A 26,256-nucleotide genomic window follows, 5' to 3' on the forward strand; every position below is an offset into this window, starting at 1 on the left:
GCTGATTTCTGTCTTCTGCTCTGCATTTCTTTTGTCTTCTGCTGGAGGTTTTTCCAGGTTGGGAGCCACAAAGTATCAGATCTGCAGTTCAGGGGCCTCAGAGGGCTGGCAGGGAGCCACACTACTTTCACTCAGATTCGCTCTCAATTTGAGGAAATTTTCTTTAGTTCTTATGAACTACTGGAAAAAAATGTCTGCAGCAATTGTTTACTTCTGTTTTCTTGCATTTTAATGGCACTTTAATGGAGTTTAACCACCGGTTCTGGGTCCCTTTGGGGACCAGCGGTTCATTAAATCAGGTCAGCATGCAGCTGCATTAGGAAGGCAAAAACCAAAAAAGAGCCATGAAATGAATTTATGTCTTTCTTCTGTTACAATTATGTCTGAGTCAGAAAACACATTTAATCTAAACTATGATTTTTTTGCTCTTATGTTGGAGAACATTTCTGCCAGAAAAACTCTTCTGAAATATTTTTTTAAGATGAAACCTGTAGAAACTGTACAAATAACAGACATTATCAATCCATTATTTCATTTTACTTTAAAATCACAAACGTTTGGCCTACAGTTTTAAAGCTTTAAGTTAAAAAGAGAGAATGATAAAGTCCAATACTTCAAGTTATTGCTGCTAAAAGTGGATCTGAAAGCAACTGAATCTACCTGGATTTAGTTTTTACATACATTTTTTACATGTATTAGATCCTAATACTCTGTACGGCAAAGTATTAGGATCATTTTAGACAAAAAAGAGGAGTATATTTCAGCCATAAAAATCTAATCTACATCTAATTAACCGGGCCAAAAAAAAAGGAACAAATTTCTTATTTTGTCTTTGGTCTGGTTAAAGGCATTTGAGGGAGAAGGAGAGCAAATTATGATGTCAAAAACATAATTTAAAATGATGCAAATTAGACACTTTAAGCATCAAAACAAAATTAACACACATTGATGAACACAGAAAAGGTGTTCTTAAAACCAAAGTAGCAGCCAGAGATAACAGAGACAGGAGCAAATGATGGTCTGAGCTTTAAAATCTGCCAGGAAGACGCCCAGTTTTTGGATTTTCAGTCAGAATGAAATAAAAACCAGCCTGATGCAGAACTGAGGAACAAACTCAGTGTTGTATGCAGAGAAAGAAAAGTGCAACAGTTGCAAGTAAAGGGAGAGATTTGTGTATTAACATAAACCGGTGGATTATGTGGTGGACGGCCAGTAAAGAACACGATGCATACTGCAGTGGTGAGTTTCAAAAAGCTGATTTATGATTTGAACTTACTCTGCGGATTTCTGATGTGTTTTAAAAAAGATGGAGAATCGTCATTTCCCAGGAGTCTCCAAGTTTACGATCCACAAAGATGTTATTGCTCCAAGTCCAGCTAAATAAAACTTGATTACAGACGTAAATGTTATATGGAATGAAAAAAGTAAACATATCATATTCTAAAAAATATCTACTTTCATAGGGAATTTGCTATTATTTTCAAAACAACCAACATTTTATTTCTATTAGTGGTTAACATGAGGAGATCAATTCCAAATATTAATCCCAAATTGATATAAGCACCAGATTGATACTTTGGTTTCAGAGTCCTTCTTGAAATGTTATTATTCTAGTTTCTCAACTCTACTGTAAAAACGATTTCTTTCATTTGGTCTCAACTTTTCCACTTTGTTTATTTAGTAGAAACTTCTAGAGGTGCGCCGATCGATCGGCCACTGATCATAATCGGCCGATTTTGGTGAGAAAGTGTATGATCGGTGATCACCGATCACTGTCTCTTGTTGCCGATCACCTAAACCGATCACCTGTATCTCACTTCGCAGCCTGTGTGTGCAGCTGGTCTCTTTCCTTCACACTGCGCAAGCGCGGCAACAAATCCTAAGCAATGTGGTGAGGAACTTCAACACCCTGAGAGTGAATAGGGATGTTTGTGTTGCGACAAAAAATTACCTCGGGGGCGAAGCACGTCCAAAACACAACGAATCTAATACGATATTTAAAAAACAAATTTAACAAAGTTTGGCTACATCGAGGCTCACTGCAGGAAAAAAAGGACATCCGGAGCGGCCGGTAAAGCAGCGTACGACTACCAACACTCACCCGGATCAGAACCACAGTCAGAAAGCTAAACAAATAACCCAAAAAATAATGAAAGTCTTTGAGCTGGCGGTGAAAGACGCTGGTTCTGCTCCCGCTGTTGGACCGCTGCTCCTGGTAGTGATGTCTCACAGACGTAGCTCCGTTTCTGCTCCACCTGCAGTGAACTCTCACACCGAACGTCTGCTTAAAGCTGCAGCATGTAACTTAAACAAAAAAAGATTTTAGATATTAAAGCTTTCACTATGTCCCAACATGAGACAGATAATCTGTGATAAATAATCGATCTCCTCTGCTCCTCCCTGTGTTCTGCAGAAATACTCAGCCCGGTCAGAAACAGCCAATCAGAGCCAGCTAGCCATGTTTTGATTTCTGTAGCATGTGGAAATTATGTAGAAAAAGTAGTTTCCAATAAAATGAGATGAAAAATATATTCTAAAAATTATCTTGTCAATTTGAAATGGAAAAGATGATAAAAGAACAATTGATATCTATATTTAAAGGCATTAGTTGGTTGTTTATTATGATTAGCTAGAGTTATCTTAAATGAAGGATTGTGTCATCGACATAGAGGTGAATAAAGTCATCTGCAGCAGATTTTTCTATTTTATCAATAAGAATTGAGAAAAGGATGGAACCAAGTTTTGACCCCTGTGGAACGCCACTAGTAACTGGGCTGCAACGACAGAGAAACCTGAGGTTCAGTATCGACTGATACCGATCAGTCAGACCAGAACTGACTTAAAAAGTTTCTTTTTTTAAAACACAGACATAAATGTATTGAATTACAAATTAATTTGATAACTTTGCACCAGTACAGAACAGATTAATACATGTTTGGTCAAACATGTGAAAACAACACAACCTGGGTTGGTTCAGTCAGAGCAAGTAGGAGCAAAACATCCAGGTAAAATGAAGAATAAAGAAACTGACAAACGCAAGAGGTTCAATATCTTGGACTCATTTTCACTTAGGGTGCAAAACGTAGCAATACACTGAATAGATCAGCCCTTATGGATCAGAAACACTGTCACTGATAACCTATCTGGATTTTTGTCAATGTCAATATTGATACAGATATTAATAGCGGTGTTTATTTCAAGGTCAGAATAGCATTTCCAATTGGCAATTAGGAAAAATTGAGAAGGGATTTTGTCTGAATTCACACACTGTTCTCTTTAGGAGATAATTAACGTCCATCAGAGACGCCATGTTGGCTCAGAGACGCCATGTTGGCTCAGAGACGCCATGTTGGCTCAGATAAACGACCCATTTTGTCTTATAACCATAACTCTTTTCCATTTGTGCTTTTTTCCACTGTATTTTCCTTTTGAGTAATAAATTAACACAACGACTTGGTAAATCTGTGAAATAAGTTGTTTTTCATCCTCGTCAAGCTTTTTATTCATTATCCTATAAAGACTGGATTTATGTGGCGCATTACTGCTCTGCAGGTTGCTTCTTTCCATGGAAGCACAGACCAACTTTCAATCCAGAGAATCACTGCAGATGCAGTTAACATTTTCATAACTCCGGAGGAGAGAAAGGTCGGCAATATTTCACCTCCACTATTTGGGTCACACTGTCCATTTTAGGAGTTTTTAACCAGTTCAAAGAGAAAAAGCATTTAAAGGTTTCTGGTTATTAATTGCAGAAGCTTTGAAGAAAAAGGAAAATATGTTTAAATCTTTCAAAATAATGATTTGCTCTGAGTCTGACATATAAATGAACTTTAATCCCAGCTGGTATTTCGGCTTCTTTCTGCTTTCCTCACAACACCTCGACTAATTCTTGTTCTTCCACTCAGTTTCATTTTCTTTCCTGTTGAACATTTCTCTCCAGCCTGTGACTAATATTTTCTTCCCTAATTAGCGCCGAAGCTGTGCAGAAACGTACAGAGCAAACAGAAATCTGTGGTGAGAAGGATTGGAAACAGTTTCACCGGTGACATTTGCTTTGCTGCGCTGAATGTCAGAGGTTTTATTGTTTTAATTCAGACTCAGAAAAAGCCTCTTTTATCCGCTCATAACAGGAATTTTTTTAACACTGACCAGTTTTGCTGACGTGTTTGTTTGACTTGCTGGAAAGTTTCTGTTTTATTTGAGAAAAATCTGAGCGAAATGAAAGAAAGATGCTCTGTAGTTCATATGAAAAGTCGACGGAACAGGTGTTATTTTTTGGAGGCGGTTCAGCGTTCTAGTTTTTACGACTGAAAATAAAAATAATGGGACAGTACGAACAGTTCTAATGAAAAAGTTTTTTTTATGAATAACTTTTCATTGCAAGGAGAATAAACTAGATTTATTCCATGTTTTATTTTTCATTCCAATCTGCCTTCAAGGTATTAGACAGACCATTTTCCTTACTAATCATTGGACAATAAGATCTTATTGATCTAAGGGAAATTATGAAAGAATGAATAATTCAATAAGAACAAACGTTTTAGTGTCTTAGAAATATTTCCCTCTTTGTTTCTCAGTTGTCAGAGGAGAAGGTTTGTTTTTAAAATATGTGCAGAATAATTTAAATAAAAATGAGTTTAGTTGCAATTAAAGAGCTAATTTGAGATTACCAATCCCTCTCACTCTGGCTCTACAATACAAACAGTGTTAAAAATGAGATAAAACTAATTCAATTTAAACATTTTTGCAGTATTTATGTCACAGAATGAGATTAAATGGGATTGGTAATCTCAGATTTGCTCTTTAGATTTTCTTATTTTTATTTGAATGAGGCCAAATTACAACGAATATAATCTCAGGACAGATTACCAGGTAAACTGGTCCAGTTCAGATCTAATTATATAAACTCTACTTAGAGTTTATATAAATATTGATCGACTCCAAGGTTTCATTTTAGAATTTAAATTATTCTTTTTAAAACATCAATATTGTTTTTTTCCATCAATGGAAAATGTTTCCTGAAATCAGCATCACTACTTCAAACTCAAGTTACATCAGACCAATTCATCCCAGTTCATGCATTTACAAAGTAACTCACAATTTCTTTTTAAATTTTGACACAATAAATCTACTTTGTGCAATTATGACCATATTTAACAGTTTAACAGTTATTTATAGAATAATTTCTCTAATATAAGTTGGTAAAAGTAATCTCTTATGTTTTTATGTAGGTTTTACTGCAAAGGCAGTTTGGTATAAACTTTTTAAATAGTTTATACTATTTTTTAAGTATCATCTAATGTTGTTTTTATGATTACAAAATAGATTTTTTTGGTTATGATCATTAAATGAGAGTAAAAGCCTGACGTATTTATTATTGCACAACAAACTTAGAAAACCAGGCGATGAGGCAAAATGGTTTATTTTGTATAATGAATCATATTTAAGACTAAACATTTGAGTTCTCTGCTCATTTTTGATGTTTTCAGGCTTAAAGCCCCAGAAGTCGTCCAACCATTTCACATGAGGAATGCATCAGACTGCAGCAGAGAAAGCGTGCAAAACCAGAACTTCATCTAAATCAAGTTCAGCCTCGGTTTGGCTTGTTTGGGTGAAGATGTGAGAGATGGAAGAGGCTAATTTTGGTAAAACATGCAGCTGTTTGATGAGCTCCTTCGGTGTTTATTTCAAGGACTTGGGGTCTCATTCATTAAACATTGTGTAGGATCTATACTGAAACTCTACGTGTGACCAAAAGCCAAAAGATGCCCACCAAAGAAAATCCAGATTTATAAATACCAAACGCAAAAACACCAGGAAGCGATTTCCGCTTTATAAATAGAGCTGAGCCTCAACTCAGATTCTGCCCTCATTCAACAATCAGTGCAAAGGACTTCCTGATGGTTACCAACGGCAACCATGGAGAAAAAAATACAGAAACGCAATTTCACAAAATGCACCACAGAGAAGAAAAATGATTGTTAAAGTAGCAGCGTGACATAAAAGTTACACACCGTCACATATTTGTGCAAATTGGAATTATGAAAAAAATTTGATTCATTTAAAAACATTTTTTGATAAAATGTTTTGTTAGAGGATGAGGTGGTTTTTCAGCTGCAATTAAAACTGCAATGGAAACACTTTTTTTGCTTCACAGCAGTCACATAACCAACAACAGGATGTTACTACTGGTGGAAACGACAAAGAAGACAACAGGAAGGGGTTAGGGTCATGGTGCTGCATGTTTATAAATGACTTATTGCATGAAAAAACTTATTCAAATATGATTTTAATCATGTTTCTTATTTAATGGATAAGGAAATTGTGCTTTTTCAACATTAGTGGGATATCTTTTGTGCAGTTCTGGACAGATTGTCACATTCAGACTCGGCTGTGTGCGTAAACACTTTCGACTTGGGCAGAATCAGATTCAGTTTGACATAAACAACATTTCCGACAGACACTACACTGAAAAATACAAAATCTTTCAGAGATTTTTGGTCTAATTTTTATTGTTCTTATAGCACTTGAAATAAGACAAAACTAACTTACAAGTAAGTTTCCAGCAATTAACATGAGCTGGTTTTAAGTAAAAATGTCCTTAATATTTATGGAAAAGTTGTACTTCCATTAGCAGATTATTTCACCTACAACAAGATATTTTTTGTACATTATAGGTGAAATAATATTCCAGTTGAACTAGAATGTTTTCCTCAATATTAAAGAAGTACTGACTTACAATAAGTTCTTATATCTTACTGATAAGTTACTTGTGAGTTATTTTTGCCTTATTTCAAATGTTAAACCAACTAAACCAAAAATACTTGGGAGGATTTTGTGTTTTGCAGTGTAAAAATAGCTTTGTTTGAAGTGTAATCGTCTCAACAACATGAAAATTCGCCATCAGTCCATGTTAAGACTGAATGTTTGGAGCTTGTTTGAATGTTTCAACACATTTCTGTGTGTGTGTGGGGGGGTGGGGGCGTGTGTGTGTGTGTGGTTATTCGCTCATTTTCTATTGGTTTATAAAGCCACATCAAAGCGAGACTGCCCTGCTGTTTTCATCACTTAACGAGTCTAAAAATACCCCAAAGCCGCTACAATTGAGGCTTTTCACCGATCTGAAGCCAAACTCTGTGGAGGTGTGACTGCGTGACTCAAAGCATCAGAAGGGATTGGAAAAGTTGGCGACACCTCATCGAGTTGCAGGCTTTTTGGATGAATTTTAGAGGATTTAATGGCTGCTCCTGCATGCAGCAGAACAGTGTTGGAGAAGCTGCTTCTCTTTGAAAAACCAAAGCGTGGGTGTGAAGACCTGCAGCTCCAGACGCCTTCCTACCTCTGCAGGTAACCCAAACACCAGCCGACTGCAAAACAACTCCGTCTGCACTCATTAAGCTCCATTTCTCAGCGTTTAAGAATTCCCATGCGGTTTGAAGCCCTTTTCTAATAAAGGACAATTAAAACAGAGAGAAGGTAATGAAAAATATTTACCCCCAGTCCAATGAAGTGGTGGCTGAAGTTGATGAGTCCTCTTAATAAAAGCCACATGTCTGTTCCTATAAAGCGTTGTTTTTGTGGCAGAAATCTCCCAGGCGGTTGTGCCAGCCAGTGAATTGAGTCCTGGCGGCGGGTGGGAGAGAAAAAAACGCTAATCAAAGCCAGAAGATCTCTGGCTTTGTGCTGCAGTCCTCATCGTGCCAACAAGTTCATCAGTCAGTGATAATCAGCCACTGAACTCTGTTTGTATGGACATTTTCTGTCATGGCGCTTTCTATATTTAATCGGGGTCAAATCATTATTGCTGACATAATTTTCATGAGGTGGGAAAGTTACGTAAAACAGAAAATAGTCGTATTTTTACCGCCTCCAAACTTTTACAGAAAAGCTGACATCACTGCAACCAAATCAGCGTTCATCTAATTTATTAAATTTGGCAAAATAAAGCCAGTGTTTTGAAAGAAAGTGACTCAAATTCTGCTTTAATAACTGAGAATAAATTTGTTCAATCGAGCCCAAAAGAATCTGAAAATTGTTTAATAAAGCAAACGTACAAAATCGCGTTAAATGTTCAGATATACAATCAATAACATCAATTTCCTACAAAAACAAATAAGGCTACTTTATTTGCTTCATTTTACTTATTTATTTTTTCTTGACCCATAAAAACTTTTGACTTTTGTCAAAAGTTTGAACACCCCTGGTGTGTTTAGTCAGTTTAGAACAATCTGAGATAAATCTGCAGTGTGTAACTTTTATAAATAAATATGTTTTTTTACATGTTTGTTAAAACTGTCACCATTTTGTGACACTTTGGTATGAGACAGATAATCTGTGAAAAGATCGATTTCCTCCACCGTCTGAAGAAATACACCATTACAGAAATATTGCTTAGCCGTCATTATTGCTAACTAGCCTTAGCATTCACAACAGGATCTGCTAGCAGCAGAGACACCCGGAGGGTGATTGACAGCGCTAAGACCCGCCTCCTGTCTCTGATTGGTTGATTCTAGGTAGCACTGAGGAATTGGGAGCTCCATCATTTCTCCGATTGTCTGACTCGTACCATACAGTCACAACATGGGGACGGTTCTGACACATATTTAAAAATATATATAGTTTTAATAAGTTACGTACTGCAGCTTTAAACTGAACATTTTTGTACTGATCTATTATTTCTGAAGTGAAACAAAAACTTCGACTGCAGCTTTAAAAAGACCAACACAGGGATTTTAAGAGGGACATATAACCTGTCTCTGATAGATATTTAAACTAAATTGCCAAGATTTTCTCGGAAAAAAAAGAACAAAAAAACAACTTGGATATTTCAGAGCTTGAAAAGTTTAAAATTTGCTAGAAAAAAAAAAGTTTGAAATTAATCTCAGAAATTTTCAAGAAAAAGACTTTAGGAAAGTTTTAAAAAATCAAAGATTTCTGACTTTTGGAGTGCAGAAATTGTCAATTGCTCAGAATTGTTTTCCTGGAAATTTTCTGTTGGGGTAAATCACGCAGCATCTGAACCAATCAGATGCTGATATTTGTCAGTCTGTTGCTGGATCAGGCAGAAATCTGGACTCAGACCTGAACCTTCAGAGCCACATAAAGACAGTTATAAAGTCGACCTTCTATCACCTGAAGAATATTTCCAGGATTAAAGGACTAATGTCCCAATAAGATCTAGAGAAACTCATTCATGCGTTTATCGTTAGTCGCACTGATTACTGCAACAGCTTTTTACAAGTTTGACTAAAAAAGTCAATCCTCCAGCTGCTGCTGATCCAGAACGCTGCTGCTGGCATTCTGACTAAAACCAGGAAGATGGAGCACATCACCCAGTTCTGCAGTTCTTCCACTGGATCCCTGTAGCCCAGAGAATAGACTTTAAAATACTGATGTTAGTTTATAAATCACTGAACGGTTTAGCACCACATGAAAGATCTGCTGCTGTTGTATCAACCCTCCAGACCGCTCAGGTTCTGGTTCTGGTTCTGCTCTGCATCCCCAGAACCAGAACCAAACATGGGAAGCAGCATTCAGCTTCTATGCAACACAAATCTGGAACAAACTTCCAGAAAACTAAAAACCAGCTGAAACACTGAGTTCCTCTGAATCTAAAGACTCACCTGTTTAGAGTTACTTTTAAATTATAAACATTATAAATGAAACATTAATCATCATTCTGATGTGGGACGATCTTGGCAAAATGTAACGCTTCAAGTTTTGATAATTTTGTATTTTCGTATATTTTTATGATGTAAATTAGTTTGAACTACCTTGCTGCTGAAATGTGAAATCAACTTCATTGATTGATTGATTGGTTTCTGGACAGCCGGTTTTGGACTCCCTGACCCTCGGCAGATGAGCCCCAGTGGTTGATGGGAAACAGGCGTGACGCTGTGGTAGATCAGTGAATGCTGTCTGTGGTTAAGAGTTTTGTGACGAACAACATTCCTGTTGAGTCAGAACCACAAAGAACCGAAAACCCGGACCACAGTCACTGGACCACGAGCTGATCTGCTTATGATTCATCACCACATTTCATCTGTGGCTGCCTGAATATCAGCAAACACCTTCAGATATGCGCCATGAAAACATACAAAATACAACTGAATAAACTCACATAAATTTATATTACAAACTGATTTGGCTGTCAGAAAGTTGGATACAACAGGAAGAACATGCAAACTACATGCAGAGACTGAAAAACGGCTCCAGTGTTTAGAAATCATCAAATTAATGCTGCAGTTAGATAATAGGATGAATGAAAGGTGGACATTTAAAATATTTTTACATTCAAAAACGTTTGAAATTACAAACAACACAGCAGATATTTTAGTTAAAACCTCCATGCAACTGAGTAACATGACAAACTGCCTGCTTTTGGTGTCAAAAAACACAAAACGCTTTAATGAATGAATTGAGTGCAACGATGACATAATATAAAAAAATAGGAAAATTGTTTGAAAAAGTTTAAAAACAGAGAATGCAGCAGATATTTTATCTAAAGCCTCTGTACTCCGTGTTTTAAAGTTATTTTGTTTCCTTGGTTTTGAACTGCATGAGTTTAATTTAAACTGGTTCTCCATTTAGATTTAGATATAAAGTGGTTAAGTTAATTCTGCCATTAAGTTTTTATCTCCACTGGTTTTAACGAGTTTACTTAAGTATTCAGACCATGAAGTAAGTTGTAATTCAGAGTTAGGTGACAGATTGAAAAATATTACAAAACTGGATCTAAATGCTGTTTTATTTGTTTTATATGTTAGCTGAACGAATCAGTGAGAATTAGTTCCTGATCTCTGCGACTGCCGTCTGACTCCATCCTAAAATAAACAAACATGAAATGATTCTTAAAATAAACATTTTTTTCAACGCGTCTGCTGGGAATTGAACCACTGACTTTGCAAATATTAAAGCCATAAATTATTCATCAAGCCACAGGCAAATTTTCCTCTGGTTTCAGAAAATTTTCCCAGCTTTTTCCAGGCAGAGTTGCTCTAAATGTAAACATGTGCGTGGAGCAGGAAGGGAAAATGTTCCTCCACAAACAAAAGATCTGATGTACGAGACGTAAACTGCAGCGCGGGGAGGCGGCCTTTCATGATCCAGCTAGTTTAATCGTTTCGTAACCAAAAAACTGGAGGAAATGTCAAAAAGTGTTGAAGCTGCACTGGAGGTAAAGATCAGGAAACACTAATCTGGAGCGATTGCTTATCAATAAGTCACAGTTTGTGTCAGGAGGTCAAAGGTCAGAGAGGAGGCAGAAGGATTCATCTCAATTCAAGCTCAGGAAGGAAATTAGAGAAAAGTTTAGTTTAATAAACAAAAGTGTTGATGTAGTGAGAAGGAGCAGAGATAAAACAAGCAGAAAACATCAGAAAACAAATCTAAAACCACAGACTATTTTTAATTCGTTCTTCGTTTTTGTTGTTGTTGCTTAATAAAAGTCGTGGGTTTGGTTAGAAAAAACATCGAGGGTTTGTGTTAAAATATTTGTGCGTCTATAAAAGCTATGAAGTGAACCATGAAGTTTATTCCCAAAACCTTCGCCAACATTTTCCGAGCTGCTGCGACGACGATTCCCGAAGCAGTTTGGAAAAAATTACCCGACTTTAAAACGACTCTCCATCATATCAGCACAGGACAGGCTGGAAACAGAAAAAACACGGTGCTTTCTTTCAAAGCAATCAGCGAATCGCAGAAAAGGTTGTTTTTCCATGTTAAAGGCGAACTGAAGCTTTTTCTTTCTATCCGCTTTCATGTTCATACACTGTAAAAAAAAACGGCCATAAAGTTTACATAAAAATCACACTGTAAAGTGGAAAACATAAATATTTTGTAAAATTCACAGAAACCTTTGGAAACTATCAAACCGAATCACTTTTATACCATCAATATGTGAGTATAATAACAATACAATAACAATATTGTAATAGTCATAATATGGTAATATGGCATCCAAATACTGGTAAAACTATCATTTGTTTTTGAAAATATGAAACATACTTTATACTGTGCTCTTTACATTTCACTGCTGTGCAAAATTAACATTTTTTTTTTTTTTAGATTAAACAGATTATTAATGTAATTCTGTTAGTTACTGGAGTTAATTAGCTAAAACAACACTTTTATACGATGAATTATTATAGTCAAACACTTTTCAAGTTCCTACAACGTAAATATTGCACAAAATTGATTGTTTATGGTGAAAACATCAAAAAGAGCTCTACATCTAAACATTTGCTGTCAAGATGCCACTTTAATTTGAGGTAATTTTTGGATTTTTTCATCCTTGAGTCGGTCCAGATACATCAGGAAGTGTCTCACAGTGATCGCCATGGCAACACAGCCTTTCTGGACGCGGTTCAGGCGGTGTAGTTTTGCATCCGTGGAGCTTTACGGTCGAATCGGATCGTGTTTTTTACGATCCTTCTACTGTCCAGGCTGCTGAGGAACAGCGACGTCTTTCCGTGGCCCAATCCAAGCATGAAAGAACCTAATTAGAAGTTAATGTCTACCAGCCTAAGCTTTTGTTTCCATCTGGATAACATGCATGTGTTCAGAAACATGCCTGGCAACGTGCAGACGGTAATCTGCTAGCATTTATATATTTAGGAAAAGAATGAAATGCCTTTCAAAATGTTTCTAAATGGGCAATTTTCAGCTTTAAATGTTAAAATGTAGGAAAAAATGATTAAATTGCTTAATGATCGATCAGCAAACAACTTCGGGGATCAATCTTTTCACAGATTATCTGTCTCATAAACATGTAGAAAGTTTTAACAAATATGTAAAAAAACATATTTTTGACAAAAGTTACATACTGCAGCTTTAAAATGGTTCCATTTATTGATATAATGATGATACATTTGGTTTCTTTACCAAATTATTGTGAAGAAATACCAGAAAATATTTAAACTCAAAATAAATATCAAAATATGTTGATGGTACATGACGGAATATGTTGGATTATGATGGAATATGTTGGATTATGATGGAATATGTTGGATTATGATGGAATATTATGGAATATGTTGGATTATGATGGAATATGTTGGATTATGATGGAATATTATGGAATACGGTGGATTATGATAGAATATTATAGAATACGGTGGATTATGATGGAATATTATGGAATACAGTGGATTATGATGGAATATTATAGAATACGGTGGATTATGATGGAATATTATGGAATATGGTGGATTATGATCAAACATAATGGAATATGATCAAACACGATGATAGAATATGGTAAAATATGATGGGTATGTTTGAATATGATAGATTATGATGGAATATGATGGAACATATTGGATTATGGTGGATTATGATGGAAAATGGTGGAATATTATGATGGAACATGGTGGAATATTATGGAATATGGTGGATTATAATGGAATATTATGGAATATGGTGGATTACGATGGAATATTATGGAACATGGTGGATTATGATGGAATATTATGGAACATGTTGGATTATGATCAAACTTGATGGAATATTATGACAGAATATTATGGAATATGGTCAAATATGATGGGTATGTTAGAATATGATGGGGGAACATGTTTCGGGAAAGCTGCGCTCCCTGCTGCTCCCTGAGAGCCCGACAGAGTCCCTGCGCTGGGCTGCTGTGCTTGGCTGGCTCCCTGATCAGATCCAGATGTTTGTGCAGCGCGGCGGCCCCTCGGCTCTGGTGCAGAGGGGTCAGAATGATGCTGGGAGTCGCATTTCTGCAGTCCGGTCCTTTTTCTTTCTTTCTCTAATTTTTTCTTGTGGCGGCTGAGCCTCAGCTTTACGTTTTGGGGGCTGCGTTTGTTTCTGGCTCCTCTGCACCACTTTTATTAACTTCATTTATAGTCAGGAGGGCAGCCTTAACTTTATATTGTTGGTAAACAAAACCAATGTACAATAAACCTTTCCATTAATCACACACAGAGAGAGAACTGTTAATCATGGTCAATTAAAACCGAAAGCGTGACTGCAGATCTGCAGTTGGGGATATTTTCCATCCTGAGTCACTCCGAGTTCGTAAAACATTTTACTCAGACGATCAGCACGACTTCAACATGTTGCTACTCAGGTAAAAGCAGGGAGAGGCAATATGGCGGATAAAGTTTTCAATATATAAGCGGGTCATATTAGGGCTTAGAAATTTCCTAGAAGAAACAAAGCAACTTCTGAACTAGAAAAGTCTCAAATTTGCAAGAAAAAAACAATATTTTCAGATTAATCTCAGAAATTTTGTTCAGAAAAACAAGAAAATTTCAGAGCAACAAAAGTAATAAAATTGCTGGAGTAATTTTTGGAGATTGTCAGAAATTTTTTAAATAAAGAAATTTCTGGAATTTCAAAAGTGGAAAATGTTTGACTTTGGAAACCCGAGAAACATTCTCGTTTTTTATTCAACTATAAGCAATAAACCAATTAATCACATAATAAATTACAACAAACTCTATAATTTCCAAATGCATAATTTATCGTTTTTCTCTTTCTCTACCAGAAACTGGATGAATAAAGTCTTCAGAATTATGACGTTTCTGTAAACAAAATTATCCTTCATTGAAAGGAGCTAGTTGAGACAAAAGAACCAGACAACTTTTTGTTGTTTTATTTATTTATTTTGGATATTTAAATGTCTTCCAATTCCAGTGTTAAATGTTCATTGTAATTTAATGTTTATTAATATTTGAGAATGAATTATTATTATGTCATTATTTGAAAATGGTTTTGAAACAATATTATTGTTTATCGCGATAATTCAGTCCAGTAACGTTTGTTGCCGTGACGATGTGTCTGGTGAATTTTTGGTTAAAACATGTTTGTTCTTCATTAAGTGAAGTTGCTCACAGTTCGTAGAGGATCCAAAAATTTCACTCAAAAAAGAATAGCGATACTTTATAATAAAGTTACCAAAGTAAAAGCAAAAAGTAAAACACATTAAAGTGTTTTCAAAAAGTTACTTAAGCAAATGTAACTGAGTAAATGTAACTAGTTACTAGTTACTACCAAACTCTGGTCACTGCTGAGTGAAAGTTTCCTCCAACTTATTGACAGACTGCAGAAAGTTGTAACTTTTCCAGGGATTATCTTCGTTTAAATCGATCATTGAGGGACATTAACGTTTCGTATTGCAGCCTGAAAATAACGCAGGATCTGTTAAAACCATGAAACCTGTTTTCACCTCGTACTGTCCACAGCGGAGCGGTTTTGCAGTCGTCTCTGAGCGTCTCTGCTTTCATTCGCCCCTCAGGACCATGCAGGCTTTGAGCTCCTCTGCAGTCCTGCAGCTTTTTGGCTTCCTGATTGGACTGAGCAGCTCCCTGGACCCCAGAGACCCCAACGTGTGCAGCCTGTGGGAGAGGTGAGGCCAAACGCACCGGCATGTTTACACTCGCTCTGCACGGCTGCTGGTTTTCACCATTACTGAGCTGCAAGTTTCCAATGGGGGTTTGATCATTTATCTTTAATGAACTCCAAGACTTTGACCTTGAAAAGGCCTCCTTTACATCTCCCTCTTCACTGAACTCACATTTAATTTCTTTCTTGAAAGTTTCTGATGTTGAAAGTCAAATGTTTTTCAACTTTCCAAACTCCAAAAATCCAAGTTGTGGATATAATAGATTAAAAAAAAGAGGAGAAAGTTTCCACTAAAATACTTCCATATCAGATGTTTTCTAAGAAACAAGGAAAGTCAAAAATGTTTAACTTTCAAAACTGAATTTCAAAAAATATAGAAATTAGAAACATTTCTAGAAACCATGACATTTCCAAACTCCAAAACGCAGAGATTTGAAAGAAAAAACTGAAATTTTGAGAATGTCATAAATTTTACAAAAAAAAAGGAAATTTATGAGTTTGAAAAGTTGAAAATTTGTTAGAAAAAATAGTTGAGAAATGTTCATCTTAATCTGAGGAATTTTACAGAAAAAGACTAATAAGCGTATGAGTTTCAAAGTCAAACGTTTTTGACCTTTGAACTCAGAAATTTCAAAGTTTCTGCCTGGAAAATTCAATTTTAAAAATTCTAAATTCAATTCTCCAAAAAGAGATTTTCAAGCAAATGTTCGACTTTTGGAAATCTAGATAGAAAACAAGAGGACTTTTCCACCAAGAAACGTCAGTCATTTTGAATTTAATCTAAGAAATTTTCTTGAGAAAGAAAGAAAATTTCGGAGCCCCAAAAATCAGAAATTTGCAAGAAAAAAAATCAAAAATTTCTGAGATTAATCTGAAATTTTTTTGATTATTTTTGGAAACTCTTGTTTCCTCTTGTTCTATAATGGCCCTGATATGCTGTCACACAACATAACTTACAACATAACCTCCATTAATAATAAATTTTATAAAAATATTCTCATTTTATATGAGAGACAGGTTTATTTTTGTTAACCTCTCCTCCATGACTTTTTAATGGGCTGAAGCGTAAATAAAACACCCCTCCAGGCGTGACGATGGATCTGATTTACTGCTCGAAGAACATTTTCTGAAAATCCATCCTGGAGGTTATTGAATTATTCCTTTTAAAGCCACAAATGAGGATCATCAAAATCATTTGGTGTTGCCCATCTGGGAATCGTGTCAGACGTTTTGCCCCTAATTTAACCAACAGATGTGGATACATTTTCCCCTTTAAGTGAATATTTTCCGGTTGAGGTTAAGGCGTGACAACTGGATCATCAGAATCAGGACAACAGTGAATCTTTTGGGACATAAACGTCTGAACCTGAAGTCTGTTCACCAGTTTTGACATTTTGAGAAAAATTACAGCATCTGCATTATTTATTAGCTCTCTGTAAGGCGCAGCAGGGGATTAAAATGGCAGACTTTTCCACCTCATAGCTCCTTAGTTAACCCTGACTGCTTCTTTAATCACATTTTCTGATTGTTTTTCTGCTTTTCAGCTACACCACCTCGGTGAAGGAGTCCTACTCTCACCCCTACGACCATGTGACGGAGGAGCCGTGCTCGGACCCCCGGACGTCGTACAGATGCTCCCGTCACAGGTTCTGACTCGCCTCCTGCCCCTGACCGACTGTCTTTTTGCCCGAGCTTCTTGTCTGACTGACTGTGGGAATCTTTCAGGATCACCTATAAAACGGCGTACAGGCAGGCGGTGAAGACCGAGTACCGCAGGCGGTACCACTGCTGTCCAGGCTACTATGAGAGCGGAGGCCGATGTGTTCGTGAGTGGAACTTTTACTCTTCTTCATGTAACGCCAACGCAAACTTAAAAATAAAATCTCTGATTTCTTTCAAACCAGATTTTAATTTTCCCCCCCTTGTTTCTTTTCTTGCAATAAATAAATTACAAATGACAGAAACTAATCAGAGAAGAGCTCTGTCAAACCGTAATGTCCCAGCAGTTCATGAGCTAAAATGCTAAAATGCAGTGTGAAAAAAAAACATAAAAGCTAAAATGAGCTAAAATGCTAATGTTGACATTAATTCTGTCAATAGCATGCCAGCTATGACTGGCATGTTGACCAATAATCTGCATTTAGTCTGTTCACTTTAGCTTTTAGGTCAAAACTAGCTGAGAAACTAAAATGCTGTAAATAGAAACCCCTCTTGAGAGAGTTCAAGACAGGTTTCACATCCTCTTGAACTTTCTCTTCAAAATTATTTTCTATTTTCCCTCAAAGTACTTGTCGACTGTTGGTCTCATGCCGGTATTTAGCCTTAGATGGAGTTTTCCACGTGCATGCTATTAAGTCAGTTAGGATTAGCTTTTATTTAAAATTAGCTAACATGATCTCATTTTAGCTCAGATGCTAACATTAGCATGAAGCCTATGACTAGTATGTTGCCCTAAACTAACATACTCCTTTCAGTATAAAAAAACATGTTAAAGCTAATATTAATGTAAATGCTATCAGTCAGATGTTGGCTAACAGTAACTCTCTTTTTCTTTTGGGCTGGGCAGTGTGACTTGAAAATAAAATCTCATACTTTTTAAAACTAGATCCGATTTCAATGGATTTTTTTCACCTTTTTTTTTCTAAAATATAAATTACAAATGACAGAAAATAATAGATGCAGAAGACTGCTTAAAAAGCTAAACTGTAAAGTCACAGCAGTTTATAAACTAAAATTAGCTAAAAAGCTAAAGCCATGTAGTATGAAAAAAACCCATGTTAAAGCTATAGCTAGCTAAAATGCTAATGTTGACATTAATTATGTAAATAGCATGTGGGCTATCAGTGCCATGTAATCACTCTGCATTTAGTCTCTTCACTTTAGCTTCTAGGTCAAAATTAGCTGAAAAGCTAATGTTAGCTACTATGCTAACATCACCAGCATGTCGCTTAACCTTAACGCACGCCATTAAGTTAATTAGGATTAGCTTTTATATCAAAATTAGCTGGTCGTGGTGTTTCTTCTTTCTACTTCTCAGCCTAGCTTGATCTCAAGTTGTCGTTCGTTTTGTAACAAAAAGTCACATTTAAGCACAAATATAGCAAAATTCCTTGCAAATATTTCTAAATTAGCACCAGAAATCTGTGAGTTTGATTGCAAATAACCACAAAAACAATTGCAAAATCCTGGATGGACTGGTGAGTGTGTGCTTGTATCAGTTCCTCTTTATGAAACAGCTCCAGCAGCTCCGTCAGATTAGGTTACTTGTTGATTTTAAAAAGCAGCAACTTTAACTCCATAAAAGCTACAAAGTGGCCTACAGTGGTTTTTTTAAGTGTTGTAAATATTTTTAATGTCAGCAGGAAACAGATTGTTTTCCTCTCTGTCCTGTGATCGGGTACAAGCACAAATTATTCCCTCCTTCTGAACTTATTCCCAAATGGGTTCTAATAATAGCCTTGAACATTTTCCACTTTGCCATCAGAGCAGCTTTTTTGATTTCTCTGCTAATGGATGAGAATCATTCTGTGTCCTGAATCTGGATGTTGATGAGACTGTTGGAAAACACTCAACACTGCAGTAATTAGCTGGAACAGCAAACTGCTCATGGCTGTTGTGGTTTTTCACTGAAACATCTCATTTTCATCGAAAGCTGCTTCTTTTTCCCCCACTGTGAACTGGAGCAGTTTGTGGGACATAAATAAGCCAAATTATGGGTTTGATTTTCACCAAAGCTTCAGAAATTCAAACTAAAACATATCAAGTGAGTTTGGCTTTCTTTACACGTAAATCACCCAGATTTTGTCAGCTAAGCATCTTTGAGAGTTTAAGGACTGGAGCTTCAACGCTTGCAAAGCTCAGGTTTTGATTCAGGACTTTTTCAAAGCAGAGAGCTTTTCTTCCAGGGCCGTAGCCAAAAGGGGGGTAAAGAGGGGCACAACTCCCACACAGTTATGTTTATGCAGGTTTTCTACATATTAGCTGTGGCAGAAGATTCTTTGCAGATGGTAAAAAAAATAAATAAAAAATAGCCCCCAAAAAATCCTAAAACACAATGATTACACAATTTAGATTATTGTGGCATCATTGAGTTACAAAAATAAAAAAAACACAGAAGCATCAAATTCTGAAAGTAAATCTATCATTCGGAATGCAATAAAATAATAGTAATTATAATTAGCAGATAATATAATAATTGTTTATAGATAAAGTTTTATTTTTATTTAAGTTGTACAACTCTATTTATAAATCTGGATATGTCTTCTAGCTAATAATAAAAATAATAACAAATTATATTTTTAGCACATTTCACATTTTCAGACATTATATTGCTAGTTCCATTAATTCACTTATAACATGGGAAAATGTCTTGTTATTAATAGTCTGTCAATAGAACAAGCAATTTTAAGGAATTATTGACTTAAAACAAGTTCCTATATCTTACTGAAAAGTTATTTTCTAAGTTAGTTTTATCTTGATAAAACAAACAAGCTCTCAAACGTGAATTTATGAGCTCGTGTTAGGGCCATTGTAGATAAAAAAAAGTACTTTTCTGCTAAAAGAAAATTCATAAATCGTGACATTGATCTCAGAAATCTTGACAAAAACTTTGAAATTTGAAGTTTGAAAAGTTGAAAATTTGCTAAAAAAAAAGCTAAAAATTTTTTGATTAATCTCAGAAATATTCTAGAAAAAAACCTGAAAATTTCTGGATTTAAAAAGTCGAACATTTTCCAAAGATTATACAAAAAGTCACAATAAAATAAATCTAAACTCTAATGAAAAACCCAAAACTATTAAAACTCTGCTTCTGCCATTTGTCCAAACCTTTCATAGCATGATGCTGCCACCACCGTGTTCCCACAGACCAATCAGATTGGCTTTTGTAAACCAGTGAAACCAGTGAAACCATCCGAAGTTCCACCTCCGTGTGGAAACATCTGATTTGAGAGGAGCTGGACGGTAATAACAAGGTTTCCCCGCTCTGCAGTGGAAGACGCTCTGAAGATAAACGCTTGTCGCTCAGCAGACGGTCTGCAGTTTCTGCCCGACTCGTTTTCTTTTGTCATCAAACATTCGAGTGAGGAGCCAGGCGGGAGCTGATTTTCAGTTTGCAACATGTCATCTCCTCCAGAAAGCAGCACTTTTAATTATTCCAAACACGTCTAATTACATATAATCATACTTACCTCTTTGGTCTGATGACACGTCACAGAGATCTGCCTCGTTTCCACACACTGTCGAGGAAAAAGGAGAAAATTATCAGAGAAATTGTTGTTTATTGACAAGTTCTGCAAGAAACCAAATACAGATTTGTGGTGAATAATCATCTGCTGGTCATAATTGAATGTTTGTGAGGAAACTTTGTGTCGCTTTCAGCTGGTCAGAAACTTTTAGACGCTCAGATTTTTGTCTTATTCACAAAGATGATTCAGAAATAAATAAAATGTCAAAGTTTATTTCTATAACACATTTACAACAACTTCAGCTGACCAAAGCGCTTCACAACAGATAAATGACAAAACAAAAAATATTGTCTGTGATATTGTTATTGAGGTTACTAAAAAATATATATTGTTAAATTTTTGGTAAATATTGTCCAGCTCTACTCAGCATTAAACAATTATTCTGCTTCTGAACATGAGAACTGGCTGCATGTCGGCTCGTTGCTGTCAAATATCTTTGGGAATTGATCAGAAAAAATACACAAGGTTGTTATTTAGCTCTGAGAAAAAGTTTGGCATAATCTCTAATCATCATCGTTTTACTTTTAAATTAATAAAAACTGCAGGTTTCATGATGAAATGTTTACATCAACAGAGTTACAGCCTTTAAAATGAATTTGAGCAGCTTGACGTTATTAACATTTTCAAGTGAAATGGACAAAAACAGCAACAGAGAACGCTAACCCGACCTCTGGCCCAAAACAATAAAGAACCAACAGAAATGCATTTTTAAATCAGTTTTTATTTTTTATAATGGAATAACTGCAACATTTTTCCACTACAGATTGACATTAAAAGTACGTAATTTTCCCATAATAGATTTTATCCATCCTCTTTTTGCAAAAGTTTAACAGTTTTCATTTCAACAAAAACAGCAAATTTACTATAAAACATTATATGTTGTCTTTTTTTCAAAAGATCAAGTAATAAGTAAGTCAGCAGCTCTGACAGTTTTGTTTAGGTGAACTAAAAATGTATTTTTCTTCCATATCATCTGTAACTTTACTGCTGGAACGCCTGAATTTCCCACTGAGGAATAATAATATATATTTTTATTCTATTATCTTCTGTATTGTAAAGATTAAAGGCCCCCAAAGGAGCCACTGCTTCTTCGTTTCATAGTAATCTGTCTCCTTGCAGCTTTTGAAACGCCTCATGCTGAATTAGAAATACATTTCCATTCTATTGCTCTTTGATGCTTTAAAAATGAAATGTATTTACTTCCTAATGTGTCTCTTTCTGATGAACAGCTCACTGCAGCCAGGAGTGCGTCCACGGCCGCTGCGTCGCTCCGAACCGCTGCCAGTGTGAGAAAGGATGGCGAGGCGACGACTGCTCCAGCTGTGAGAATCGGCTCATTTTCTCTCATTCATGCTTCATTTTTATGCTTTTCCTCTGCAAAAAACATTTTTCACAAGCTGCTTTTTCATGGAACATATAACTGCGTAATTTGACAATTAGGAAATAAATTTACTTAATGGAAAGGAAAATGTACAAAAAAAAGTAAATTTCTGCCAAAAAACTCAGAAATTTTTAGATTAACTTCAGAAAAGTTTGGGAAAATCAGAAATTCAAAAGTCTGCAACAATAAAAATTTGCTAGAAAAAAAACCTCAGAAATATTTAGATTAATCTTGGAAATATTTGAAAAAAAATGTTTTAGTTTAATTTCCAAAATTAAAAAAATAAAAATCATCGAAAAATGAAAAATTTTTCAACAAGAAATTTCCAAGTTTTTTCTAGCAAATCTTTGGAAAGTTACTCCTACAAAAACGCGTTGTTGGATAAAACCAAACTACTAATATAAAAACCCATCATTTTGCAGTTGCAGTGTATTAATTAATTATCATTAAGTAGAAACTCAACTAAAATCACACATGAATAAGTTTTGTTCACGCAAAAAGTCATTACAAAACACGCCACGCCATCATCCTCCAACTACTTCCTGTCGTCTTCTTTGTGGTTTCTGGCAGTAGTAACAGTTGTGGATCACGTGAAAGTGTGCTAAACAGTGTTTCCATTGCAGTTTAGAAAAATGAACCCATTTCGATACGGCCAAAGAAACCACCTCATCCTATCATAAAACCTTTTTATCGACAAATGAGTTTTTGTCGAAACTGGTTTGTTTCCATTAAGCGAATTTAATTTTAAAATGTCAAATTGTGCGATTATATGATCAATGGAAACGCAGCTAATGACAAATTTGTAATGGAAACACAGCAACAGGGTAAAGCCAAAGTAAACAAAAGGAAATGATTATTAGCTAAGTGGCCGTTTTCTGCATCCATCACTTCCCAACAGAAGGTTTTTCAGAGGGAGCAGCAGGGGAGCATGACGCCATGCCATGAATCACCCAGCGCTCTCACTCCACGAAAACATTCAAGTTATGAAACTTTCTTTAATTCACTCCTCTGCTCAGAATAAACTGTAAAAATAGGCCAGTTGTTATGGTATTGCAGAGGTGAAACGCCAAAATAAGGCTTAATGTTGAGCGGTTATATAACGGTTAGCTCTAACCCACAGCCACGTTTTCCAGAGGATGATGTTTCCCTCCTGGAAGTGAAGTTTTCCACTACCTTTTCTCCTCAGTCAGCTGGGTCAATAGTACACTGCGTTTCTCTTTTCTCTGGTTTTTCTTCTTTTTTTTCCCCTCCCATTATTTTGCAAAACTCTCAAATTAGCTGCAGCGTGTAGCGGGAGGATGGGGAAGGGAAATGGAAAATGTGACCCCACTCTCCTTCTCCTCTTACTCTGCCTTCCAAACCCTCACTTAAGTTGTCGTTCTGCTTCTCCGTCTCTGGTTCTCCTCGGCTCTCCTGTAACGTTTTCGGCCGAATATGAGCCGACGCTTCCTGTTTGCCTGCGTGTTTGACTTCTCTGGCTGCGGGAAAGAGGAGAGGGTCCCGATGTTTTCATACGTGGTGAAGATTTAAGATGTAGCCACAGTGTGCTCTGCTTTACGAGCAATAAAACGCGTTTTGGAAACGGAGAGATGGTGTAAAGCTTGGAAGTGTCGCTCACCAAACCAGCACCGAGGATCATTTATGGAGCTCATATTCGAGAGCAAACCATTTAAGATAAAACCCTGAGGGTATAATTAATGACTAATTGTGTCAGAGGAAATTCATGTGAGTTTTTATGCAAATTCTGCTTTGGATCATCCTTAAAAATCTCCCAAATTTAGTTCAGAAGTACTTTATTTATCTCAAAGGGGAATTAAACGTCATCGTAACTCAGATCATCCAAGTATCTTCAGAGATTCACTGTGGTTGGTGATGCTGTGGACGTTAACGATCTCCAGTAGCAGTCAGTATTCCAAGAAATACAGAGGCCTCTGACTGAAGACTGATACTGTATCAGAGTCTAATCATGACATGCCAACAGCTCAATATTTGAGCAGTAGAAACGAAATTTCATAGTAACACGTCCTGGATGACATCATCTGTTGGCTAGCACTGCTAACCCACTTCCTTTGCTTTTGCTACTCCTCTTTAAATTTGTCTGGTTAGAAAACCTCATTTTTTTCTTCCTCTGGGATTGTGAGGAAATAATTGTCCAAACCAGAAAAAAATGATGAATAAAAGTAAACAAAAAGAGCAAATTCGGACTAACATAGCAGAGCTACGTCGAGATGCTGCCACCATGAGCTGACTGAGTTTTCATACCAATCCTGCTTTGGATCGGCATCTTTATGGAAAGTTTGACTTAAGATGAAAAGCAACCTCCCTCATATTGATGTAAACAGAAAAAAATTAGCAGTACATTAGTGGACTTTTGCATCAGGCTTAAAGCTGCGTCTGTGCCAGGAGAACAGCCAGAGTAAATAAACTCTGTAAAGAAAAATGGTCAAATATCAAACCGGAATGATGCCAGCAGTTTGTTCATGGCTACTGGAAGTGATTCAGATGACACAGTGGAGAACACCGCCAACTAAAACGTTAGTTCGCCAACGCTAAAGCACTGCAGCAACAGGCTATTTATCTGACGCTAATGCTAATGTGCTAACTTCATTTCAACTTGTCTCACCTAACTCTCAAGCATCAATTTAATTTTGGCTTTATAATTTCTATAATGCCTTTAGATTTGTATTCATGTTTATATCTGTTCCCTACAGTCTGACTTATTTTGTTTCTGTATGTTTTAAATAAAAATACAGGGAAAAAAAGAAAAAGGGAACGGAGCTGCTGCACAGACAGTCTTTGCCTACTTCAAAATAAGAGCATGAATATAAACAACTAACTAGTTGAAGAACTGTTTATAGTCAATAACCAAAACTTTAACACAGATGTAGAGTTTTATTGAGCTGAAGGTTTACCAAACAGCCAAGTAAATTAGCAGTTTTGAATTTATCTGGAATCTAGGTGTGCTAAAAGTTTTCAAAGTTAGCAAAAATTAGTTTAGTTATTAGCAGTTTATCTGAACGCGTCGACACAGAGAGCAAGAACAAACTTTTTGAGTTGTTCAACAATTTTTTTTGGTTTATTTTTCACTTCACTAAATTAATAATTCCTACATTTCCAGATTTCATTTAGTTAGTGGAGTTGTTCTACAACATGTAAAAGAATCATCTTTTTGACCTAAAAGCGTTGTACGCATGAGCAAAATTTCCAGATGCAAACAGTAACATGCAAGGGTTCATATGTAAATATTTAAGACTGTATTATGTATGAATGTGACACTGTGTGGATTAGAGAAAGACCAGTTTTATGTAGCATTAATACTAACTCTGGAAAAAGAACAGCTCAAATAAATCCATAAAGAACCCAAGATTAATTCAACATGTCCGCTATTAATAAACCTGTGGCTGTAGCTGTGTGTTCAGTTCGGGTCCGTTTTTTCTCGCGCTGGTTCAGAAGCTGCAGAGCCTTCAGCGAATCGCTGTCAGTGATCTGGAGAATGTCTGTATAAACACAAACTGCTCCAGCTGAGATCCTCATTACTCAACCTCTGCGCTGTGCCACACAGGAGAAGTTGAGATTCTTTATAAACAGCAGGAGGCACCGTGCCGTCCGCCACCTCCCGGCTATAAACACCGCAGCCATGGTGGGAGTTCGCTTCAGGCCTAATTTGGTTCCATTCTGCACTCTGACGGATCGCCAACGGAGATTATTGGGTTTTTACCGTCATGGTCGTTCAAACTGAAACCAGATATTTACATACACCCAGCACAAAGATAAAAACATTTGATCTGAAGTTTAATCAAAACAAACTTTTCTTGTTTTAGCTTAGCAGAGTTGGTGGTAACTAGTTTACTGAACTGCTTTTACTTGAGTAACTTTTTAGAAAAAAAATTATATGAATTACTAGTTCCACAGGCAGATTATGTCACTTGTAACTGGGAGGGGGCGATATGAACTGCTGACAACATGTCTTTGAAATTTCCAGCAAATATTTTGCATTTATTTGTAGAAAATGAGAAACTGTCAAAACAGAGAAAAAGATGCAGCGCTTTCAGACCTCAAATAATGTAAAGAAAACGAGTTCATATTGATTTAGAAACAACAATACTGATGTTTTAACGCAGGAAGAGTTCAGAAATCAATATCTGGTGGAATAATCAGGAGGTTTTCAGTGCAGTGGACTCTTCACTTTTTCCAGAGCTGTATATGTTTTACTTTACTTAAAAAATATTCTTATATATATAAATATATACAAAATCCCACAAT

The 26,256-nt window shown here is 36.1% G+C and overlaps 1 protein-coding gene across 1 annotated transcript in view; it reads left to right on the forward strand.

Moving 5' to 3' along the window:
• pear1 (platelet endothelial aggregation receptor 1) overlaps positions 1–26,256 on the forward strand; it is a 62,688-nt gene that overhangs the window by 18,448 nt on the left and 17,984 nt on the right. The window contains exons 2-5 of the mRNA XM_032559623.1: positions 15,260–15,370; positions 16,911–17,012; positions 17,092–17,192; positions 21,842–21,934. Coding sequence (XP_032415514.1) covers positions 15,264–15,370; positions 16,911–17,012; positions 17,092–17,192; positions 21,842–21,934 — 403 coding nt within the window. The 5' untranslated portion in view covers positions 15,260–15,263. The remainder of the gene's footprint in view (positions 1–15,259; positions 15,371–16,910; positions 17,013–17,091; positions 17,193–21,841; positions 21,935–26,256) is intronic.

This window comes from Xiphophorus hellerii, chromosome 3, assembly GCF_003331165.1.
Source record: "Xiphophorus hellerii strain 12219 chromosome 3, Xiphophorus_hellerii-4.1, whole genome shotgun sequence".
Classification (NCBI taxonomy): Eukaryota; Metazoa; Chordata; class Actinopteri; order Cyprinodontiformes; family Poeciliidae; genus Xiphophorus; species Xiphophorus hellerii.